This window comes from Aethalodelphis obliquidens, unplaced genomic scaffold (genome assembly GCF_003676395.1).
Source record: "Aethalodelphis obliquidens isolate GAN/ISIS:26980383/991018 unplaced genomic scaffold, ASM367639v1 scaffold7, whole genome shotgun sequence".
Lineage (NCBI taxonomy): Eukaryota > Metazoa > Chordata > Mammalia > Artiodactyla > Delphinidae > Aethalodelphis > Aethalodelphis obliquidens.
Window position 1 is genome coordinate 32,873,342 of NW_020837951.1, and position 21,432 is coordinate 32,894,773.

The window sequence follows — 21,432 nt, forward strand, 5'->3', positions numbered from 1 at the left end:
TACTTGGATTCTTTTATGTTCTATTTATTGTTTTAATAACACTCATCACCATCTGACGTACAAGTTACTTACTTGTTTGTGTATTTACAGCCTCTTTCCACTGTCAGGTCCAGGACAGCAGGGATTTTATTTTGCATCTTCTCTGGGGCCTAAAACAGTGCCTGGCACACAGTAGTCACTCAATAAATACTTGTTGAGAGTAGAAAGAGAATTGGACTATATGTCAGAAGACCTGGGTCCTAGTCACAGCTCTCCCACACGACAGTCGTGTGGGCTTTAGCAAGACACATCCTCTTTAAGCCTCAGGTGCCTCCTCTGTAAATTGGGGGTGATCATCTCGGCCCTTCCCCGCGGCTGACAGCACTGCTGTTAAGTATCAAACAGTGCGTCTCAAACTTTAACGTGCCTCAGAATCACCTGGAGAACTTGCTAAGATACCGGTGGCTGGGCTCCATACTCGGTTTCCTATTCAGTAGGTCTGGGTGGGATGAGAAAATGTTCATTTGTAAAATGTCCCAGACGGTGCTGCTTCAAGAACCACTGACGAAAAGAGATGAAGGTACAGGAGGTGATTGTAGGCCTAACGCCCGTCCCAGACAAGTATGGCACTGATGGCCCGGCAGGACATTCTGCGAGGACAGAGTGGACGCATCTGTTCCTTAATTCAGTCAACGACCATTTCGGAGGCGCCAGGTTAGTGCCGGGTGCCGGAGGGGTCAGCGGCGCGTGCCACAGGCCAGGCCCGTGAGCCCGTGGACTCAGACCCTGGCCCAGTGGTTGGGAGCTCGCAACGTGAGGAGGGCTGGGACGGCCGCTCGGACCTCCGCACGCGGCGGGAAGTATCCGGAGCAGCGGGGAGGGCCGCAAGCGGGCGCCCAGAACGCAAAGGTAACCTCGGGAGCTCGGCGGCGGACGCAGCTCGAAACTTCCCGGAACCCGCTGTCCAGCCCCCGCCCCCACCCCCGCCCCCGACGCCGGCGATTGAGGCGTGCCCTCGCCCTGGGCGCGCGTCCGGCACACAGTAGGCGCGCGGCCCGGCCCTCCTCACGCGGCCGGCACACAGTAGGCGCGCGCGCGGGCGGAAGGGGGCGCCGGCGCGCGGTATCCGGGGGCGGGGCCGGCTGGTTCAGCGGCGCAGACGGACGCGGGCCGCTGGCCGCGATGGGGGAGGGCGGATTGCCCCCGGCCTTCCAGCTGCTGTTGCGCGCCTGCGATCAGGGCGACACGGAGACGGCGCGGCGGCTGCTGGAGCCGGGGACTGCGGAACCGGCGGAGCGCGGCGCGGAGCCCGAGGCGGGCGCGGAGCCGGCGGGGCCCGAGGCGTCCGGGCCCGGGGCGGGGTCGGCGGCCGGAGCGCCGGTGCCCGTAGATTGCTCTGACGAGGCGGGCAACACGGCGCTGCAGTTCGCCGCGGCCGGGGGCCATGAGCAGCTGGTGCGGTTCCTGCTGCGACGCGGCGCCTCGGTCAACAGCCGCAACCACTACGGCTGGAGCGCGCTCATGCAGGCGGCCAGGTGAGGGGTCCGGGGCGCCGGGGGATCCGGGGTGGTGTCCAGCGGCCCACGGGGCGCGGGCGGGCTCAGGCGGCCGGACCTGCCCGGTGGCCCCCCGCAGATGCCCCGGGAGGTAAAGAGTGAAGGACTGGTTCGAGAGAATTGGAATGGTAAACTTTGAGTAGCTTGGGATACGACGAGAAGTGGACGCTCTTTTTAATAAAGTAAAATCCGAATCTTAGAAACATTGGCCTTTCAAAACACAATCTGGAGACAGCAAATAGAATCTTAGAGACTTAGAACCTTAGTGATGTCCATTTATTACTTCTGGCAACAAGGGTTTTCTAAGAACCTACCTACCAACCCTAGCTTGGCGTTCGGGATGCTGCGGTACCCAGGTAAAGTTCCCACTGGAGCAGCTCACATGCCATTGGGTAGGCCAGGTAAAGGAACAGCTTTCACGGGGAAAATTGGGGGAGCTTTTGGAGAGCAGACTCAGTTTCAGGAAGCGGGGGAAGGTTTCTGGTAAGGATGATGTATGTATTCAAGTCGAGACCTAAGGATACCTAAGAATTGACCTGGACGGAAGAAGTGGAAGGTGGGAATGGGGTGATAGGAGACCCGTGCAAAGGTTTGGAAACCAAAGTGAAATAGGCATTGGTAGGACTGCTAGAACGATGTTGTGGCTGGGAGAGCCTGGGAGTAGTGGGAGATGCACCGTGGCAAGGCTGCGAAAGGTGAGCTATCCTAAGGACACTGGGAAGTAATGGAAGTTTCTAGGCAGAGCAACTGACAGAATGAGATTTATGTTTTCAAAGATCACTTTCACTGCACCGTGAGGATGGATTGGAGGGGTGAGCTAGAATCGGAAAGGCTGGTTAGGAGGGGATTGCAGCAATCCAGGAAGAGGTGTTGGTGTCCTGGACCAGAGCAGAGATGGCGGTGTGAGAGCAAAGCAATGAGTTTGAGATGTACTCAGGAAGTAGGATGAACCGGACTTGAAACTCTGGTATAAAGAAACTCTGATATACAGTGAAGTCTCTCACTCCTGTCAGCCAACTACTTAGGTCCCACCCAGTTTCTTGGAGAAATTCCCCAAGGAGGGAACAGAAGTCATTTGTAATTTTGATGGATATTGCCGAATTGCTCTCCATACAGGTTTATTAGTTTCCTATGGCTGCTGTAACAACTTACTACAAAGCCAGCAGCAATCACATCACTCCAACCCCTGCTTCGTCATCACATCTTCTGCCTCCTTTGCCTCCCTCTTCCACGTTTAAAGGACCCTTGTGATTCCACTGAGCCCACCTGGATAATCTCCCCTATCTCAAGGTCAGCTGATTAGCAACCTTAATTCTATCTGCAACCTTAATTTCCCCTTTGCCACGAAACCTAACATATTTACAGGTTCTGGGGATTAGGATGTGGACATCTTTAGGGAGCCCATTATTCTGTTGACCACAGTAGTATTAACCAGTTTACCCTCCTGGCAGCAGTGTATGTGAGTGCCTTTTTTTTCCTGCAGCCTCTCCAACAGAGTATATTATCAAACTTTTGAATTTTTGTGTCTGATGAGTGAAAAATATCTCAGCGTGGCCGTGACTTGCATTTGTTAAACTGAGTGAAATGAAACATCTTTCCATATGTATGAGCCATTTGTTTTTCTAAAAGGCGTTGAAATCACAACATTCTTACCCATAATCTTCTCATTGTGACCCGATTATATTTCATTTCTGAGTTCATTTCCAAGTGTTACATGGTTGTTCTAGTTTAATTTGTATTTCTGGAAAATTTTTACTCTGCATTATTTCCGTCGTTAAATATATCGTTTTCCACTGCTGTGTGATATTCCATCCATGGGCACTACTTAACCATTTGTGGTTTGCTTAACCATTCCTTAGCCCTTGGGTATTTATTTCAGTCTGTAAACACACCTAGGTAACGCATCCCAGTTGTAACACTTGGGCTGCCCATTCACATGGGTAACGCAGTGTTTTATGCACCTATCAGTGTGTTGGGACTCCTTGTCTTAAGAAGCTTGATTTGTTGCCCGGAGCAGTCTGGGGTGCCCATAAAACCTTTTGGGCTATGGGCCTTACTTCTGAGGTTCCCTGTCTCTCTTAGTGGCCCCATCCACTCTTCCAGGCTTTAAAACTCCAGGTAGGTCCTCAACCAAGTACCCGTCTAGGCCTTAGCATCTCTCTTCCCCTCTGCGTTAGTCCAGGCCACACATTTATAAGTGGCCTCCCACTGCTGTCTCTTCTTCCAGGTGTGCCTTCTGTAATCCATCCTCTGCAGAGCTTCCAGATCTTTCTGAAATGAATGTTTGGTTGTGCCTCTCCTGTGATAGCTCCCCTAGTCAGAGCCCTTACCATGGCATTTGAGGCTCTCACATTCGGACCTCTTCCCAAATCCTCTCTTCTTCTTTCCCCCTGGCTTCCTAAATTCAGGCCAAGATGATATCATCCAGGCCTTCTCTTGTGTCTCCCTGCATGTTCTTTGTTTTTGTTTTTTTAAGTTAACGTTTATTGAGCATTTACTGTGTGCCAAAAATTTCGTCTCCACTTTATGAATGAGAATTTGACATTACAAAATCTGCTCATGAGCATTCAGCTAGTCAGCAGATTTGGGGAGTCCAGCCGCAGAGTCCTCACCACAACCAGGTACTGGAAACCTCTTCTTCCCCTTCTCCCCTCAGTGAGTGAAGCCCCCACTTCCTCCCAGCTTAGCTTCTTCTGGGAAGCCTGCCATGATATCCCCCCTGTTCTCTGGTCTCTCAGCCCTGGGCAGGCCTCTGCGGTAGTGCCCACCACTCCCACATTATAGCTGGTCACCTTTGTCAGTGACACCCAAACCTGGCCGTACATCAGAATCATTGGGACGCTTTTCCAAATCAGATCCCTGAGTTCCCTTTCTGGGATTGTGATTCAGAAGACCCAGGGGAGGGACAGGGACTCTGTGTGACACGAGGCTCCCCGGCGACGATTCTCCCACATGGTAGGTTTGGGAGCCACTGACGCGCACCTAATCTCTGAACTCCCACCTGGAACCGAGGAACCCTTAGTGAGCCCTGGGGGCCTTGCTGAGTGAGATTTATGTCTGCAGCACCTGGTTTGCTGTAGGGTGTCTCAAAGACCCTGATCACCAGTTTTTTGCTGCTAACCAAGTTCTGCAGGATGGTCAAAGTCATCTGATTAATTTCATCTAATGAAATTTAACCTTGATGGGACAGGAGACTCAGAAGAATTAAGCTGAACTCTGCTAACTAATAATTTAACATTTTTAGAGGATTTTCCTTCTTCTCTACAAGTTGGTATTGTAAAAAGAGCTGGAATTTGTGGTCCAAGTGTCCTGACTTTGTCACTTGCAAATCGAAAGGCTCTGGACTAATTACGTTCCTCTTTTTTCCTCCATTTATCTTACAGGTGCTATTTTGGAAGCGTTAGCTATGACATACTCTCTAATTTACTATGGTAGAATGGGATAGTCCTATGAGATGATGAGAATTGACTCAACCTTTAGCTGAGCCTAGACAGGGCCTGGGTACTTTAAAATTTATTGTACATCAGTTTGTGATACTGACCATCTGGACTGTCTGTGCTGGCTTGTGCTCAAGCATTCGCTTGCCTAACCTGCATCAAGAGCTCAGTGTTGAGGAATAATATGTAGGGAGACTTCCTAAAGGATACACAGTTTGTCTGACCCTTGAGTCAGGACGGCCAAGCACGTGGCTGTGTGCCGACACGTTCCAGTCCTGTGCTCTTTCTCCTTGAAAGTAGATAGGCCTCAGAGATGGTGCTCCTGGCAGCCACCACTTTCAATGAAGTGAGCATCTATTTATCTTCCCAGCTCTCTGTGTTCCAAAGCTCGTCATTGGATCAGGACCATCAGAGGCCCTGTGCCTGGACTGCACTTTGGTCTCTTGTGAGTGTTTTAGCATCAGAGATGGTTTCATTCATGTTTTTTTTCCTATTCTTAAAATGATAACCTTTGTTGAGCACTTAGTTTGTGTCAAGCACTGTGCTAAGTACTTCAAATGAATTAACTCATTCAGGCCACACAGAATCTGAGGAAGTAGGTACTGTTGCCTTCCCCATTTTACAGATAAAGAATTGAGGCTCAGAGAAGTTAGGTTACTTGCCCAAGGCCACACAGCTAGTAAGAGACAGAGTCAGATTCACACCTAGGCAGGTGCTCCAGAGCCTATGCTCCCAGCCTCTGCTCTCAGCCATGAATCCTGTAACTCACCATTTTCCTCTTGGTGTTGGCCACAAGGAAGCCACTTGCCAAATTTGCTAAACACTAAAGGGACAGCTTATATGGTGTTTACTCTGGCTCTAATTTCACCCTTGGCTTCCTTACTTTCCTTCTTCTGCCCTTCACTTTTCCGCCTGCCAGCGTGGCAGAGCTGGCCTCTCAGCCCAGTGCTTTGAGAGTGGGAGTGTGTGCCAGGTCTTTCAATACAGGTGTTAATTGCTGAAATTAATTGGTAATCATAGCAGCTGCTCAGAAAGCCCTGAGCTTCCCTATCTTCAGTAATTACCTATTAGAAGCTTAGCATCCACAAAATTATCTCAGCCTTCATTGAATCCTTTTATATTTTCAGCCTAATTGAATGACCTCTTGGGCTACTCACGAGTTCAGAAAGCATTCCAAGTGTCAGCATTTCTGCTCAAATTAAGCGCTTTTCCTCCTTTGTGAGTTTGTTTTACCAGAAAAAGTGGGCTTTGGGATTTTAGGGTCTAGGTTCAAGTTTTGACTCCATGGCTTCCAAATTGAGAGATTCTGGATTATTGCTTTCCATTGTAATCTTCAGTTTCCTCATCTGTGAAATAGGCATTATCAGTTTATCTCAGGGCTTACTAAAATCCAATAGATAAAAACAGGATTTTTATCTGTTATCTGCTGTCAGGGATTATGCTAGATTTTATCTCATGCTTGATAACTAAATAGAGAAATCTTTTTTAAATTTTTAAAATATTTTTGGCTGCGTTGGGTCTTAGTTGTGGCATGTGGGGTCTTTGTTTGCGGCGTGTGGGCTTCTCTCTAGTTGTGGCGTGCGAGTTTTCTGTCACTAGTTGTGGCGTGCGGGGTCCAGAGCGCATGGGCTCTGTAGTTTATGGCACATGGGCTCTCTCGTTGAGGCGCAAGAGCTCAGTAGTTGTGGGGCGCGAGCTTAGTTGCCCCACGGCATGTGGGACCTTAGTTCCCTGACCAGGGATCGAACTTGCGTCCCCTGCCTTGGAAGGCGAATTCTTTACCACTGGACCACCAGGGAAGTCCCTAAATAGGGTAATCTTTTAAAGTTATCTACTCCAACGGAGGATACACCAGTTCTTCGGCCATTTCTGTTGCCTGTCTGGGGACCAGCCTCTGTGTGGTTATGCCAACTGTTCATTCACTCACTCATTCGACAAAATTTACTGAGCTCCACTGTGGGTCTTGTCCTTGGAGAGTGCACAGTCTAACAGGAAGACACAGTTATAGAAGGAGGGCCCAGGTACATCAGGAGGGGTGAGGACAGGGGATTGTGTGTGTTCAATTGAGGGACACCTGAACTGATGTGGGGAGATGATCTGGAAGCTGCTCAGAGGAGGTGAGATCTGAGCTGAATCCTGCAGCAGGATAACGGGTGTGCTTAGACCCGTAGACAAGGACAGGAGGGTACTCTGGTCAGAAAGGCAGGATGGCAGAGGCATGGGAGGAGTATAACTGCTGAGTGCAGGTGAGCGTGGCAGTACAGTGTGGGAGTTGGGAGGAAGTAAGGTTGACAAAGTTGGCAGGCCTTTTCGGGAAGTGGGGGAGTGGCCGTGAGATTTAGGTTTGCGGAATATCATTATGGAGAATGGGCAGGGAGACAGGCTGGGGTTGCAGCTCTCCACGTTTTTGCCAGATTCGGTCCACTCTTGGAGAAGAGGCCAGACAGGCCCAGTTCCCCTGCAGCTGGGGAAGCCAGTTCACCAAGCTCTCCCTCCGAGCTCCGCAGGCTGAGTGACCCGGTGCTGTTCAGGTTCACATCCCAGAAGGTATTTGTAAGTTCAAAACAGAGTTCAACCTTGGCTCTGCCTCCACAGGGAGGAGGGAGGCCCTGGGTTTAGAAGAAGCACAAAACCGCTTCCGTAAAGGAGGGGAACGCCACAAGAGATTCATTGTAAAAGCTGCCTCGCAGATGCAGACCTCATGCCGGCATTATGGTCTTGTAAAACCTGGCGCCGCCGGCCCCTTTCTTCTTGTTGTTCTTTCCTTTTAGTCCAAGGCTCCTTCCAGCTCTGAGCCCAGAAAGATTGCGCCAACCCCAAACGCTGCAAAACAGAACTCTTCTGCCCTCTGGCGGCAGACGAAGGAAGAAATTTTGCTGGGAAAAGGCATCTGTTTTCCTCTTCCTGGTATTAGAGTTGGTGGGTGCGTGTCTGTCTCCCCAGCGTCCCAGCCAGGCAGTCGCTCAAGCTTCCCTGGAGAGGGTCTGGCCCAGATCAGATTCTCAGCCGCCAGCAGGGGACATTCCAGCCAGAAGGTGGCAGCAGGCCTCTGGCGAGAGGTGCCCCCGCCCGCCTCTGCTGACCACAGCTACGCCACACTTCTTGGCATGGGGTCCGCTGTCTCATCTCGAAGGACCTTCTGTGCATGTGTGTTTGGGGCTGGGAAGGGTAGACGTGAGTCAGACATGGGCCCTGCCTGTGGGGAATGAGAACACAGAGAGGGAGCTTACCCAGCTCTGAAGCAGAATCACACGAACTCTCTGCGATGTGGGAAGCAGCGTGGTGTAGGGGAAAGCGGGAGGGCAGCAGGATTCAGACAGACCTGGGCTCTGACCCTGTGGCCACCTCTCACCAGCTGGGTGACCTTGGCCTGTTGTGTGGTGTAAAATGTTTAAATGATTACAATTGTAATAGCTAACATTTATGTGGTGCTTCCTTTGGTCAAGCACTGTTCTAGGTGCTTTATGTATGTTTTATATTTATATATATTAACTCATTTAATCCTCCACAGCCCTTGAAGTAGATATAATCATATCCCCATTTTAGAGATGAGGAAATGAAGGCACGAAGAAGCTAAAATTCTTTCTCCAGGTAATGCAGCTAGTGGGTGGCAGAGCTGGATTGGAAACTAGACAGGGCAGTGGCTTGCCTTTGTGATGGTGTGTATGCAGGGCCAGCACAGTGCCTGGCAGCAGAAGAAGGCCTTTGATTATAAGCAGCTATTACAACTTTAATAGTTAATGATTCAATAGTTAATAACTAAATGATTACATGAGCTGTCTCCTCATCACTGCCCCATGTTGAGTGTCACTAATTGTCCATCTTCCTGGCAGATTTGGACATGTGAGCGTGGCACACCTCCTTTTGGATCACGGGGCTGATGTCAATGCCCAGAACCGGCTGGGGGCCAGTGTGCTCACCGTGGCCTCTCGGGGTGGCCACCTGGGCGTGGTGAAGCTGCTCCTGGAAGCCGGTGCCTTTGTGGACCATCACAAACCCTCAGGCGAGCAGGCGGGGGACGGCAGGGACGAGCTCCTGGACGTCACGGCCCTGATGGCCGCAATCCAGCACGGACATGAGGCTGTGGTACGTCTGCTGATGGAGTGGGGTGCAGACCCCAACCACGCGGCCCGCACTGTGGGCTGGAGCCCGCTGATGCTGTCAGCACTCCTCGGGAGGCTTGGCACGGCCCAGCAGCTGGTGGAGAAGGGGGCCAACCCGGACCACCTCAGCGTGCTGGAGAAGACCGCCTTCGAGGTCGCACTTGACCGCAAGTACAGGGACCTTGCAGACTACCTGGACCCGCTGACCACTGTCAGACCCAAGACAGGTCAGGCTGCGCCACCGCTAAACTACCCCCTCGTCCCGCCATGGCCTCACAGAGGACCCCAGATTGTGTTTAAATGGCAAACGCCGAGGGGTGTCCAAACAGAAGGGCATGTGGAAATCGCAGCCTGCGGGGTAGTGGGACTTAAGATGTGCCGTGGGGGAGAATCAGGCAGGGGTGCCTGCCACGTGCAGGTTCCTGGCCCACCCTCCCTCCAGAGAGTGATTTGGTAGCTCTCAGAAGAGCCTGGAAACCTGCACAGCAAGGCCCCTCCTTCCTAACCAGATGATTCTGGTGCAGGAGGTTCTAAGATCCTTCTAGAATGGGTCAGCACACTTCTGTAAAGGACCAGATAATAAATATAGTATTTTAGGCTTTGTGGGCCACACAATCTCTGTCGTAACCACTCAGTTCTGCTAGAATGAAAGCAGCCTACGTGATATGTCAAGGAGTGGGTGGGGTTGTGACCAGGAAAACCATCATTCTAAAAACAGGCACAGAGGTGGTTTGGCAACCCCTGCTCTAGAACAGTGTGCCTAACCTCAGTTGCCAATGACCAGTGCCCAGAGAGTAATTCACATAAAATTTAGCCTCCTTTTCTGTTGTGTTTTTTCAACACCTATTAGTGTATCCTGTTTCTTTTTTCTTTTTGCCATCTTTCTGGCACTTAAAGAGATGTCTAAACTTGCCATCTTTCTGGCACTTAAAGAGATGTCTAAACAATCCTTAGCAAATCTGCTACAAGACATATGTTTCAAAACCTCTAGTTCATCATGTGCAGTAGAATTGTGTAATGCAGAGTCACACGGCCTCAATACCCTCTGTCTGTGATGCTCTGATTTCAGTGGCAGGCCTGAGACGACCTGGGCTGTAAGGCTGGGCTGCAGCATGTGAGCACGTAGGACCGAAAGGTAAAAATTGGAAGAAAAGGTCATCAGACAGACAGGCTAAAAAGACTTGAAAGTGTTGAAAGGTTTGAACCATCCAAAGAATACGCAGTAGTCCTGTCAATCACTTTGTAAATCAACTACATTTCAATTAAAAAAAAATTCAAATGGTCAATTAAAAAAAAGTTCCATCAATTAAAAGATGCTGCACATTTGGGAAATGCTTATTAGAAATACACTGTCGGGTCAAAATACTCTGAAATAAACATGTTGAAAAACCCCGTAACAACAGAGAGATGGCGAAAATGAAGAGAACGCCAAACAGAAAGGAAAAAGAAGTAAAGTTTAGGAAAGCCTATCTGGAGCCAGGAGACCTCTTTACTTTGTGCAGATTGGACAAGTGAGGTCCAGGGAGGAATAGAGGCTGGTCAAAGGTCACATACCGGTTAGAAGCTGAGTGACACTCAGAAGGCGAGGGAATCCATGGGAAGAGCACGGGGATGTGACTCCGCCCAGTTGGAGCACTTGTAGGGCCGCTGGGAGCTGGGCATGCTTGTAACTCTCTCTGAGCCTTCCTTTGCCTCTTGTGTAAAATGGGGTTAATGACAACTACCAGGTGGTCATGAGCAGAAAATAAGCTGGCCTCTGGGGTGTGAGCCCTTGGGCTAGAATGTAATAGCAGTTCAGTGTTAGGCCCTGGGGAAGAGTTGCAGTTGGAAGGTAGGGCTCCAGCCTCACACAGGGTATTTTCCTTGACGCAAGGCTGCTGCCCTCCTTTAAAGGCTTTGGTTCCGTTTGTCTCTGTAGCCAAGATCGGGACGGGAACTGCCTTCTCATGTCCCTGCTCTGCCAATAGGCAGACTCTTACCTCACCCCCACCCCGGGGAGGTTGGCTTCAGCCATGTTGCAGGTGAGGGAGATCAGGCAACTCGCTCAAGGCCTCCACCCTAGAAGTCGACAGTCTGTAACTTGCACCCTGCCTGTAGCCACTGAGCTGTGCCTCTCGTACTGCTTATTCTCCTCCTTCCTCAGATTTCCCCCAGCCGGCGTTCTGGGGTCTTAGCTCCCCACGTGCCTCCTTAGGGACTGCCCTGGCACCCTGGGAAGGCGATGCCCTCATCTCCTCAAGGTGCGGCGGGGCAGACACAGTGGTGGGTGTGCCCAAGGTCACCCTCTACCAGGATCCACCCAGCCTTGCCTGTGCTGGCCAAGGGACCTTGGACCAGCTGCCTGCGTTCTCTAAGCTTCTGTTTCGTCATCCATAAGTGGGTGACGGGAGTACCCCCTGCCTCACAGGACTGCTGTAACAATCAAGTGAGGTCATCCCAGCCCAGAGGGAGCACGTGAGAGATGCTGGCAGCTGCCTCACCCCTGTTACCGTAGTCATTCTATTTGATGGGACCGGGTCATGGTTACGAGCAGACTTCCCCATCGAGCAGACCAGGGTTTGAGGCTCAGCTCTCCCACTTTGTGGCTGGGCGACCTTGTTGTATTCATTGTCCCTCCAGCACTCCAGTGTCCTCTTTCATAAAACAGCCATAATAAATGCACTTACCTTGTGAGGTCCTATGAGCTGTGGTAAGATAATGCCTGTAAAATACATACCCCAGTGCCTGGCACATAAAGAGCAGTGAGTGGAAGCTACCAAAATGGATTTTTATTGACCATTCATTCATTCCGTTACTCTGCAAGTACTTGAGTGCCTACTATGTACCAGGCACTGTTCTAGGCACCAGCAAACAAATCAGACCTAATCCCTGCGCTTGAGGACGCTGGCCTCTGTAGGCGAGACAGCCAAGAAACAGGAAATAAGCATATTAAATAAAATAAGTTACATAGTACGGTAGATGGAAGTACCATGGTGGGGAAGAAAACAAACAGGGGCGAGGTGGAGGGTGTGGGAGCAGTGGAGTTGGGGCGATACAGGCCATCGTTTGAAATAGGGCCGTTGGGTGGCCCCCTTGAGGTGAGAGTTCAGCCTACTTGCAGGAGCTGAGGAAGTGTTCCATGCGGCCTCTCAGGGAAGAGCCTTCGGGTAGGACAACAGCAAGGGCAAAGGCTGTGTTACTAATAATGACAGATTATTAAGTGAATAACATTAGGTCCCAGCTTTTTTTGTGAAATGCCAGAAATCCACCCCGCATCGGGGCCTTGGAGATCCCCAGCTCTCTCCCTTGCATTAGCTGCAGGACAGGATATCTTTGAGGCTGTAACTGTCCTTGTGACACCCTCCCCACCCCCACTGTGGTTGTTCCTTGGGCTATGGAAGGGTCCCTGGAGTTGCTCTGATACTCATGCAAAAACTGGAGCCTGGAGTGAGGAAAGGACCAGCCCAGGGTCACTGGGCATCAGGCACAGCTGCCCCAGCTTCCTGGGGTAAGACTAGACTGTCAGTGATTCATTTGCACCAGAAGGTTGCTTAGCAACCAGCACTAGGGCCAGGTGACACACTCTTTTCTGTCAAAGGGTCTTGGCATGAGAAGGCCCTGGCCCACAGCAAATTAGACTCTTAAACACTTAAAGGAACGAGACATATTTTTTGAAACCAAAACACAGTATCATTTCTTAATAGTATTTCAAAGGCAAAATTAGACACTTGGTTCCATGGCCCTGTGTATACTTCCTTGTAAGAGCCCTGGAGTTAACTAGTACCTTTTCTGGGGTGGATGCTGGTCACTAGGAAAGATAACAAAAATTGCTCTTTTTTTTAGAATAGAGCCTAAGAATTTCTGAAGCATTTTACCATCTATATTATCCACCCCTGCAACAACCACATGGTCCCCATGTTAGTGTGTTGTCCCCATATTAATGATGAGGAGACAGATCTCTCTGGAAACATGCATTCAGATTCGGGTACTCTGACTCCAGACTCTGTGCTCCTTGTGCCACGCTGCACCTTCCTCCCAGCTGCCGGAGGGGGCTGATCTGGACCAGGGATTTGGCCCAGAGTCACAGGTTTCCTCCTGCAGCTGCTCCATCCCCCCGGAGTTAGTCAAAGGAAGTCCTACATTTGCACACCAGCGAAGAGCCTGGTCATGAGGATGGATGCTTTCTGACGGGAAGAAGCAGGGTACCCGCTAGCTCCAGCTTCGAGGAAGATGACAGAGAGCAGATGAGGGAGGGGCTAGCCCTGGGTGGGCGCAGCAAGGCCCAGCACGAAGACATCAGTTGGGCAGTCGCCTGCTGGGAGCTGCATCTGCAAGTCTGGGGTAGGGGTGACTTTCAGAATCATTCAGATGGCTGCTTATTTGGGAAGGAAAGCAAATATTAGCATTGGCTCTTCTGGTGGCCACGACCATGACCTCCTCTGGGATTAGCTGCTCAGTGTCTCAGGGGTCCTCTGCTCTGGAATTACCTCATGGTTGTACATTTAGTTTTTAGACTAAAAGAATCATTGTTTCTTTTTAAAATCTTCATAGGAATACAGATTTTTCCAAGACTGTACTTTTCCATTCTATCTGAGAAAGGCCATCCCAAAGTTTGGAGTGCCTAAAAATGACTGCTTTGTGAGTTGTGGGATCGGGAAATGGTCTGCTCATTCATGTTTTCTGGGCCAGATGACCTCCCACGGTCTGTGTCTGAAGCATTTTCAGACACTCTGACAATAGCCCTTCCAGAAGATCTGCTGGAGTCATCTCAGGTCTCTGATTAGACTGCTTTTGAGAAGCAGATCATTTTTAAAGCTAGGCTGGGTCATTACACCCTTGTGACTTTTCTGTTGTTTCAAACCTTTCCGTGGTTAACTTGTAAAATCTTTGTTTACCCAGATGAGGAGAAAAGGCGACCTGATATTTTCCATGCATTGAAAATGGGTAAGCGCTTGAGAAAATCTTTTTGGATATTTAAGAATACAGTGCTATTTTTTTCCAACCTAATTAATATTTATAGTCCTTTCCAAGGCCACCCAGAGTATTTGAGAAAGAAACAGGCATTTTGTTGTTTCCTGACTCTAGTTTCACCCAGGGAGGTTCAGACCCTGGAGTCTGGTAGTCATGCTGTTTTACACACAGGTTCCAGACTGCCCTCTCAGGCCCCCTCTGCCTCTCCGGCTAAACCCTGTGGCTATGTCCTGGCTTTTACTTACCTCTAAAATGCCTGGCTGCCCACCTACCCGCTCCACTCTCTTTGTAATGAAGGGCTGTTTAGCCTAATATTGCCTCTCCTGAAATAGACACCCCACCTCCAGGAAGCTCGCCCTTATCCTCACCTCTCAGGGAGACCTGAGCTCTCCTTCTGCGTGCTCATTGCCCTTCATCACCATCCTTTTAAGATGTCGGTGACATTTTCTGTCTTTTGGTAAAGCCGTTCGTGTGCTTGCCTCCATCCCTCCTAGACGGAAGGATTTGAGAGTGCGGGCTACCTCTGACTCATCTTTGTAGCCCCTGCGATGCCCCGTAGCCCAGTGCAGAGGCTGGCTTAGCACATCTGTTACATGAAACCACTGGGTAAATGATCCTGCAGTGCCAGGCCCACGGATCACCAGGGCTTCTGCTTCTGCTTCTGCTTCTGTTGCAGGAAACTTCCAGCTGGTCAAAGAGATTGCCGATGAAGACCCCAACCACGTGAACCTGGTTAATGGGGATGGGGCGACCCCACTGATGCTGGCAGCTGTCATGGGGCAGCTGCCTCTGGTGCAGCTACTGGTTGAGAGGCATGCTGACGTGGACAAGCAGGACGGCGTGCATGGCTGGACGGCCCTCATGCAGGCCACCTACCACGGGTCAGTGCCAGCTCCACTCCCTCAGTGGGGAGGCTAAGATGTCCCGGGCTGAAAGAGGATTCCTGATGGGTTTCTGGTACCGAGATGCTACAGATGAGCCCACCCCCCCCAATTATGACGATGTTGAGGCACTCAAAAAAGACTAAAAGCCACGCAGGCTCAGTCTATCCTGTATTCCTACCCTTTGTGTCCAGATTTCCTGTTGCCTTGGCACACAATTTCACCTGTGGTCATGAGAAACCATGCAGAAGGAAGGTTTTATACTGAAAGATAAGTTTCAGTTGAGCAAACAGATTAGTTCTTCTGGAGTTTCACATTGGTGTATATAGCAGCCCCCTGTTGCCCCTGTTGGGAATGAACATCGGCCATTTGTACCACTGGCTTCTCGTCTGATGGTGAGGCTTGTCCTAGCCCTCGTTTTGCATAGGCGTCAGCGTCGACTGGTGCTTCTGAATCCCTTCTCATCCAGTCATCCCTCTGCCCTCCTGGATGCCTCCTCCTTGGGGTGGGCTTGACCAAGAGGCAGGGATCTGCATACAGCCTTATACCTGCTCAGTGATCTGATTCCAAATTAGGGGCTCCACCCTTGTCCTGCTTCAGGTGATCAGAGCAGTCTCCTGCATCCTTTTGAAGTGGTTTCTTTCCTCATTTGATAGGCCTCAGACTTCCACATCAAACACCCTGGCCTGCGGGAGGCTTCATGTTTCAGCTGCAGGAGTCCTGATTTGGGGCTGGAGGGGCAGGGCCTGCATGTGGTCCTGGGGGCCAGTGGTTTTGGGGCAGAGCCCTTGGTTTTTGGTTTGTGGAAGGAACACTCAGGCTTTGATTTCTGTCATGGCTGGCCACAGTGTAGGGAACAAGGGCTGGGAGACACAGCTTTCCAAGCCCTTTTACAGGTGCAGAGATGCTGTAGTTAAAGCCACCACTCATGTTGCCCAGAAGCAAGGCCATGATTTCTCTTTCAGTGGGTCTCACTCTGGCTTTTTCTTTCTTCCACAGGAACAAGGAGATTGTCAAATACCTGCTAAACCAAGGAGCCGATGTCACTCTTCGTGCAAAAAACGGGTACACGGCCTTTGACCTAGTGATGCTGCTGAGTGATCCTGGTGGGTTGTTTCTGGAAAAGAGTTTTAAGCCTGCCGGGTTCTCTGGCTGGGAATTGAGATAATCACCTGTGATTAAGCACTTGCTTATTCAAGGGGGAAGCCACTCTCAGACTCCCAGAGCTCCCCACACAGCCTCAGGCAAGTCTTCACTCCTCCCAAGGAGGGTGGAGCTGGGACCAGGTAGTCCCTGAGGCCTCTCTCGGCTCCAGCCTTCTGGGAGTCTCCAGGAGGGAAGCCCTTGGCAGACTGCACAAATCCTAGATTGGTATTTGTGCTCCCAGCCAGAAACTGATTGACTCCGGAGGAAACAGGCCCCTCTCACGAGCAGAATCAGAGTAAGCAGTGACCCCCATGGCTTAATTGTGTAGGTGGAGGCTGCAGGTCAAGGGTCCTGTGCTGGAGGTGTCGCCATTACTAAGCCCCCAGCTGGCACCTCAGACCCTCCCCCACTTTGACAGGCCTTCCTCTGGGACCTGGGGCTTCCAATTAGCCAGCTCAGGGGGCAGGGTCTGTCTTACCTATTGTCTCTCTTGTGACCCCGGAGTTTCAGCCCAGAGCAGGAGAAGCTGGGAGGCCTTCCTGGCCCGCAGGCTCTGAGCCCTGAGCCGGATTCTCAGCAGCTGGCGGTGGAGGGGAGGACTTTTGCCTCCTCAGTGTCTGGTGGAGGGACTCCTGCGGCCTCCCTTAGCTGTGGAGGTGGCAGCCCCTTCCTTACCGCCAGCATCACCTCCCCCACCACCCTCCCCTCCTGCGGGCCCCACACATCACACATACGTGCTGGTCCTGTTGTATCCTTGGAGAGCAGCAAGAGAAGCAGAGCTGCTTGTAGAGGGGAGGAGCCCAGAGTCTGGGAAGACCTGAGCCCTGCTAGAGAGATAGGGCCCTCCACCCAAGTGCAGCGATCTCACTCCTCTCGTGGCTAGGGTTCACATCATTCAGGATCAGTCTCCCGGGGACCCCGGCCTCCTCCCACACACGCTTTCCTCTGACAGACTCGTCTCTTTCCCTGTGTCTCTTCCCGCTCCCCCCTTCTCCCCCACTCCCTTTCCCAATAAAACAATCTACCCCAATGGATTTTTTTTTTTCCCAGTGGGTTTTCAAATGAAGTTTTTGCCTGAAATTTTCAAAGAAACACATGCTTATTATTGAACACTTGGAGAGAAAAAAAGGAAACAGTCATCAAGAGAAAAGCATATTAATAGTTGGTAGTATTTTCTTCTCAGTCCTGTTTGTTGTTTTTTCAATAGCCTAGTTGAGTTAATAATAACTAATACTACTTAGCCTTTCTTAAGCACTTACTGTATGTTAGGAATTACCTCAAATCCTCCAGATACCTTTATGTGGTGGTACTAATGTCACCTCTTAATCTACCTGCAGTTACATGGCCAGGGAGGAACAGAGGCAGAATTCAAACCTCAGTCATCTGGCTGTAGAGCCTGTACTTTTTTTTTTTTAAACAACAGCTGTTTTATTTTACTTATTATTTGTTTTTAATAAATTTATTTATTTATTTATTTTTGGCTGCGTTGGGTCTTCGTTGCTGTGTGCGGGCTTTCTCTAGTTGCAAGTGGTCTTCGTTGCGGTGCACGGGCTTCTCATTGCGGTGGCTTCTCTTGTTGCGCAGCACGGGCTCCAGGCACGTGGGCTTCAGCAGTTGTGGTGCACGGGCTTAGTTGCTCTGCAACATATGGGGTCTTCCCGGACCAGGGCTCGAACCCGTGTCCCCTGCATTGACAGGCGGATTCTTAACTACCGCGTCACCACGGAGGTCCCGAGCCTGTACTTTTTTAAACCCACCACCCCTCTGCCTTCCTGGTAGGACAGGACTTCTGGCTTTTATTTCTGGTTAAGTGGGTTAAGCCCTGCTCACCTGTTTGCCACCTTTTGAAGAGCCAGTGGAGGGGCAGGGACGCCTTGATCCTGGAGTAACACAGGCTCTGGAGCTGTGGGGCTGAGTTCTCAGGCTGATGGGGGTCATCTTGGGCCCCCACCCCATGGCCCGACAGACATATTTGCAGGTAAAATGCTGCCTTTTGTGTCCATAGACACGGAACTTGTTCGACTGCTGGCATCTGTCTGCATGCAGGTGAATAAAGACAAAGGCCGGCCCAGCCACTCACCACCCCCGCCCCACTCGAAGGTCCGACAGCCCTGGAGTGTCCCAGTGCTGCCTGATGACAAAGGCGGACTTAAGGTTTGACTTTTCTTGTCTTAAATGGCGTCAGAGAGCCAGGCCAGAATGGGTGAAGCGGGGAGATGCTTGCCGCTTCCTTGTTAACCAGGGCTGGTGTAGGCTGGGGTGGGGGGCCCAGTAGGGGCAGGAAGTAAGCTGGAGGTGAGCAATAGGGAACGGTGGGGACCAGGGAAAACTGGGGTGATCGTAACCACTTAGTGGCCTTAGTCGCTGCTTTGCAAGTATGTGGGTCCATGTTGCCACATGTTCCCATCTTTTTCAGGAGAAGCTAGAAACCCAGATTTTGATGCAGAGACACAATTTGTAAATGTAGGGAATTTAAACATTTTTTTTTGCATGATGTAGTACTGAGCTGGCCAACCTTGAACACCTCTTCTTCCAGGCCATCTGTCTGTGGCCTGTGCTTTAGTGTGGAAAGTATTTGCTGATTGCACCATTCTAGGATCTCCCTGTGGTCCACAGACCCCCGTCAGCTTCTTCCGGAAACCTCAAAACCAAGCTCCAGTTGCCTATTTCTAAACTGCAAGCTGAATGTTTCTCTTTGAATTTCTTACCCTCCGAGCCCTGCTCTGCTTGTTGGAAATCAAAATTATTTTTTCCCTTGTCCTGGCTGGGGTTCTAGCACCTTCTCAGATCTGCAGACTTAGCATTCTTCTCATGTTCGTCGCTCACTCAGGCCCCTGGATTCTTCCTCACAGTGTTGTTTGCATAGATCTCTTCATTCCTGCCTCACTGCCATCTCTGTAGGCCAGGCTCTCACAGCCTCCCTTTGGCGCTGTGCCAGTAACCCCTGAGCTATCGTGGGATTATGTAGACACCCTAGGGGTGGCACCTGTCCTCTCTTTAGGTGGGAAGGCATCAACTACAGGAGCAGATGGTCCAGGCGTTGGTGTGGACACCCTGACACGTCTCACATTGTTACTGGAATAGGGGGAAGGAGGTTATGCAGTAATAGATGTTAAGGTGTTTGGTATTGCCTCTGTGTCCACCTGTCTGTCCCTGTTTGACTGTAAGACATTGAGCAAATTGATATCCCTGGGTCTGTGTTTCTCTATCTGTGCAATAAGGAGATTGATTGGAGGAGGGTTAGCAAATAGGGTTCACTGCCAACTCCAGCCTATTGGAAAGGCCCCCTAAGGGCTGGGTCAGGAAGGATTTAGAGAGAACCATGGCTTTTGGGAAAGGGTGCTATGGTTGATTGGTAATGCCCGCAGTGGGCCCAGGAGAGGGGAAGGGAAGCACGTGTGGAGTGTGGTCACTGTCCCTGGGCTAGGTGTTCTTGGGGCATGACCTCTGCTCTGCACTTCCTTGGCAGTCCTGGTGGAACCGAATGTCCAATCGGTTCCGGAAGCTCAAACTGATGCAGACACTGCCCCGTGGGCTGTCCAGCAACCAGCCATTGCCTTTCTGTGATGAGCCAGAGCCAGCACTGGACTCCACAATGAGGGCGCCCCCCCCAGACAAGACGAGCCGCTCTGGGCTCCCCGACGTGACCCCCACGACCAAAGACAATGGTAAGAAGAAGTTGCATGTGTGGTAGAATTTCCAGAATGGTCAAACCCTGAACCTTTTTGCCCTCACCCTCTTCCCTTTGTCCCACCTCCTAGGCTGATGCCAGAGGTGAGATGCTGTTGGAATGTGACACTGGGGCAGAGTGGCTGGTCTGGCAAAGAAGGGACATAATTGCTGTCAGTGTGGTAGAATGGGGAAGCTGGTGGCACGAGTCCCAGGCTCCTGTCCCACATGCCCTGTTGAGACCACTGGCCAGTCACTGCCTCTCTCTTGCCTTCGATCAGCGATTTTCCCACCTGCCGAATGTGATTGGTCTTGCACTGACAGTGTTTTGAAATAGAGTGAATTACTAGGGTTGGGCTGGGGGTAGTGAGCTCCCCACCACTGGAGGTATTCAACAGATTGGATGACTTTGCCAGGGCACTGAAGGAGATTCCCACACTGATTGGGACGTCAATTAGATCAGATCCCTTCTAACAGTCAGACTTCCCACACCCAGACTAGATCCTTTGGCACCACTGTTTGAGACAGACTATTGAGCTGGAGGTACCACTGTCTGACCCAGCATGACAGTGGTTTACGGAAAAGCTGAAAACACACTCTAAGATACCTTTTAAGTGCTTTCCTTCTATTCAGGTATAGAATATCAATTATTATTAAGTATTTAATCACTCAGGAGAGTTGGTTTTCCAGGATGAAGGCTGACCTGGTCACTTGTCATGCCATGAACTCTTTGTGGGGTGGGGGTGGGGTCATTTCAGGAAACTTCTATTTGTTTCTCAGGTCCTGGGAGCACAAGAGGAGAAAAGGAAGATGTGTTATTGACAACCATGGTGAGTGTGGGGCTTTTCTAAAAGCATTTCAGGTCTCTACCAATCGTTAGGGGATTGATTTCTAAGAAGGGATGTAGGCGTTTGTCTTTCTCTGTGGTGGTTACAGATGGGGTCGATATCAAAATGTGTAACAGTGGGTATATCTCTGGCACCGAGAAATCAGGACAGATGCCAGCCCTGAATTGCAGGTAAGGCTGTGCTTGTGCTTAGCAGCCAGAGGTAATCCCCAATCATGTTCTGAAGGAGGCAGTACTGAGGACAGGGGCCTTGTAGGCATAGGAATTGATGGGTGACATTGAACTCACCCTTTTGGTTACGGAAAGCCAAGGAGAGAGAAGTCAAAGAGGAGGGTATGTTTCCAGCCTGAGAGAGGCCTCAGTTTCCTCATCTATAAATTAGAGATGTATCAGGATTAGGTTCAGCTATGAGTAACAGAAAATCCCCAAATAACTGGCATAAATATATGACAGCATCACATTTCTGTCAAGTAAGTGAAGTTCAAGACTAGTTTATTGTTCCATAGAGTTTGGGACCTAGGTTCCTTTTACCTGTTGGTCTACCAGCCATGGCTACTACTACCAAGGTCACCTTTTGGTCCAAGATGCCTGCCAGAGCTCTGTCCATTACTACCTCACTCCAGCTGACAGGAAAGATGAGGGAAGAAGAGGTGACCATAGGCACATGCCAGGTGTCTTTAAAGAAGTTTCCTGGGCTTCCCTGGTGGCGCAGTGGTTGAGGGTCCGCCTGCTGATGCAGGGGACATGGGTTTGTGACCCGATCCGGGAGGATCCCGCGTGCCGTGGAGCGGCTGGGCCCGTGAGTCATGGCCGCTGAGCCTGCGCGTCCGGAGCCTGTGCTCCGCAACGGGGGGGGGGGGGGCC

At 50.8% G+C, this 21,432-nt stretch overlaps 1 protein-coding gene across 2 annotated transcripts in view; it reads left to right on the forward strand.

The window, feature by feature from the left end:
* The first annotated feature begins 1,032 nt into the window (after window positions 1-1,032).
* Window positions 1,033-21,432, forward strand: part of ANKS6 (ankyrin repeat and sterile alpha motif domain containing 6) — a 53,920-nt gene continuing 33,520 nt past the window's right edge. Inside the window, exons 1-8 of one of the 2 annotated variants that reach the window (XM_027105391.1) lie at window positions 1,033-1,514; window positions 8,806-9,302; window positions 13,954-13,998; window positions 14,702-14,906; window positions 15,906-16,012; window positions 18,058-18,206; window positions 19,522-19,720; window positions 20,502-20,551. In XM_027105391.1, the coding sequence (XP_026961192.1) occupies window positions 1,162-1,514; window positions 8,806-9,302; window positions 13,954-13,998; window positions 14,702-14,906; window positions 15,906-16,012; window positions 18,058-18,206; window positions 19,522-19,720; window positions 20,502-20,551 (1,605 nt within the window). In that variant the 5' untranslated portion in view covers window positions 1,033-1,161. The remainder of the gene's footprint in view (window positions 1,515-8,805; window positions 9,303-13,953; window positions 13,999-14,701; window positions 14,907-15,905; window positions 16,013-18,057; window positions 18,207-19,521; window positions 19,721-20,501; window positions 20,552-21,432) is intronic. The other variant, XM_027105393.1, reaches the window with a different exon arrangement.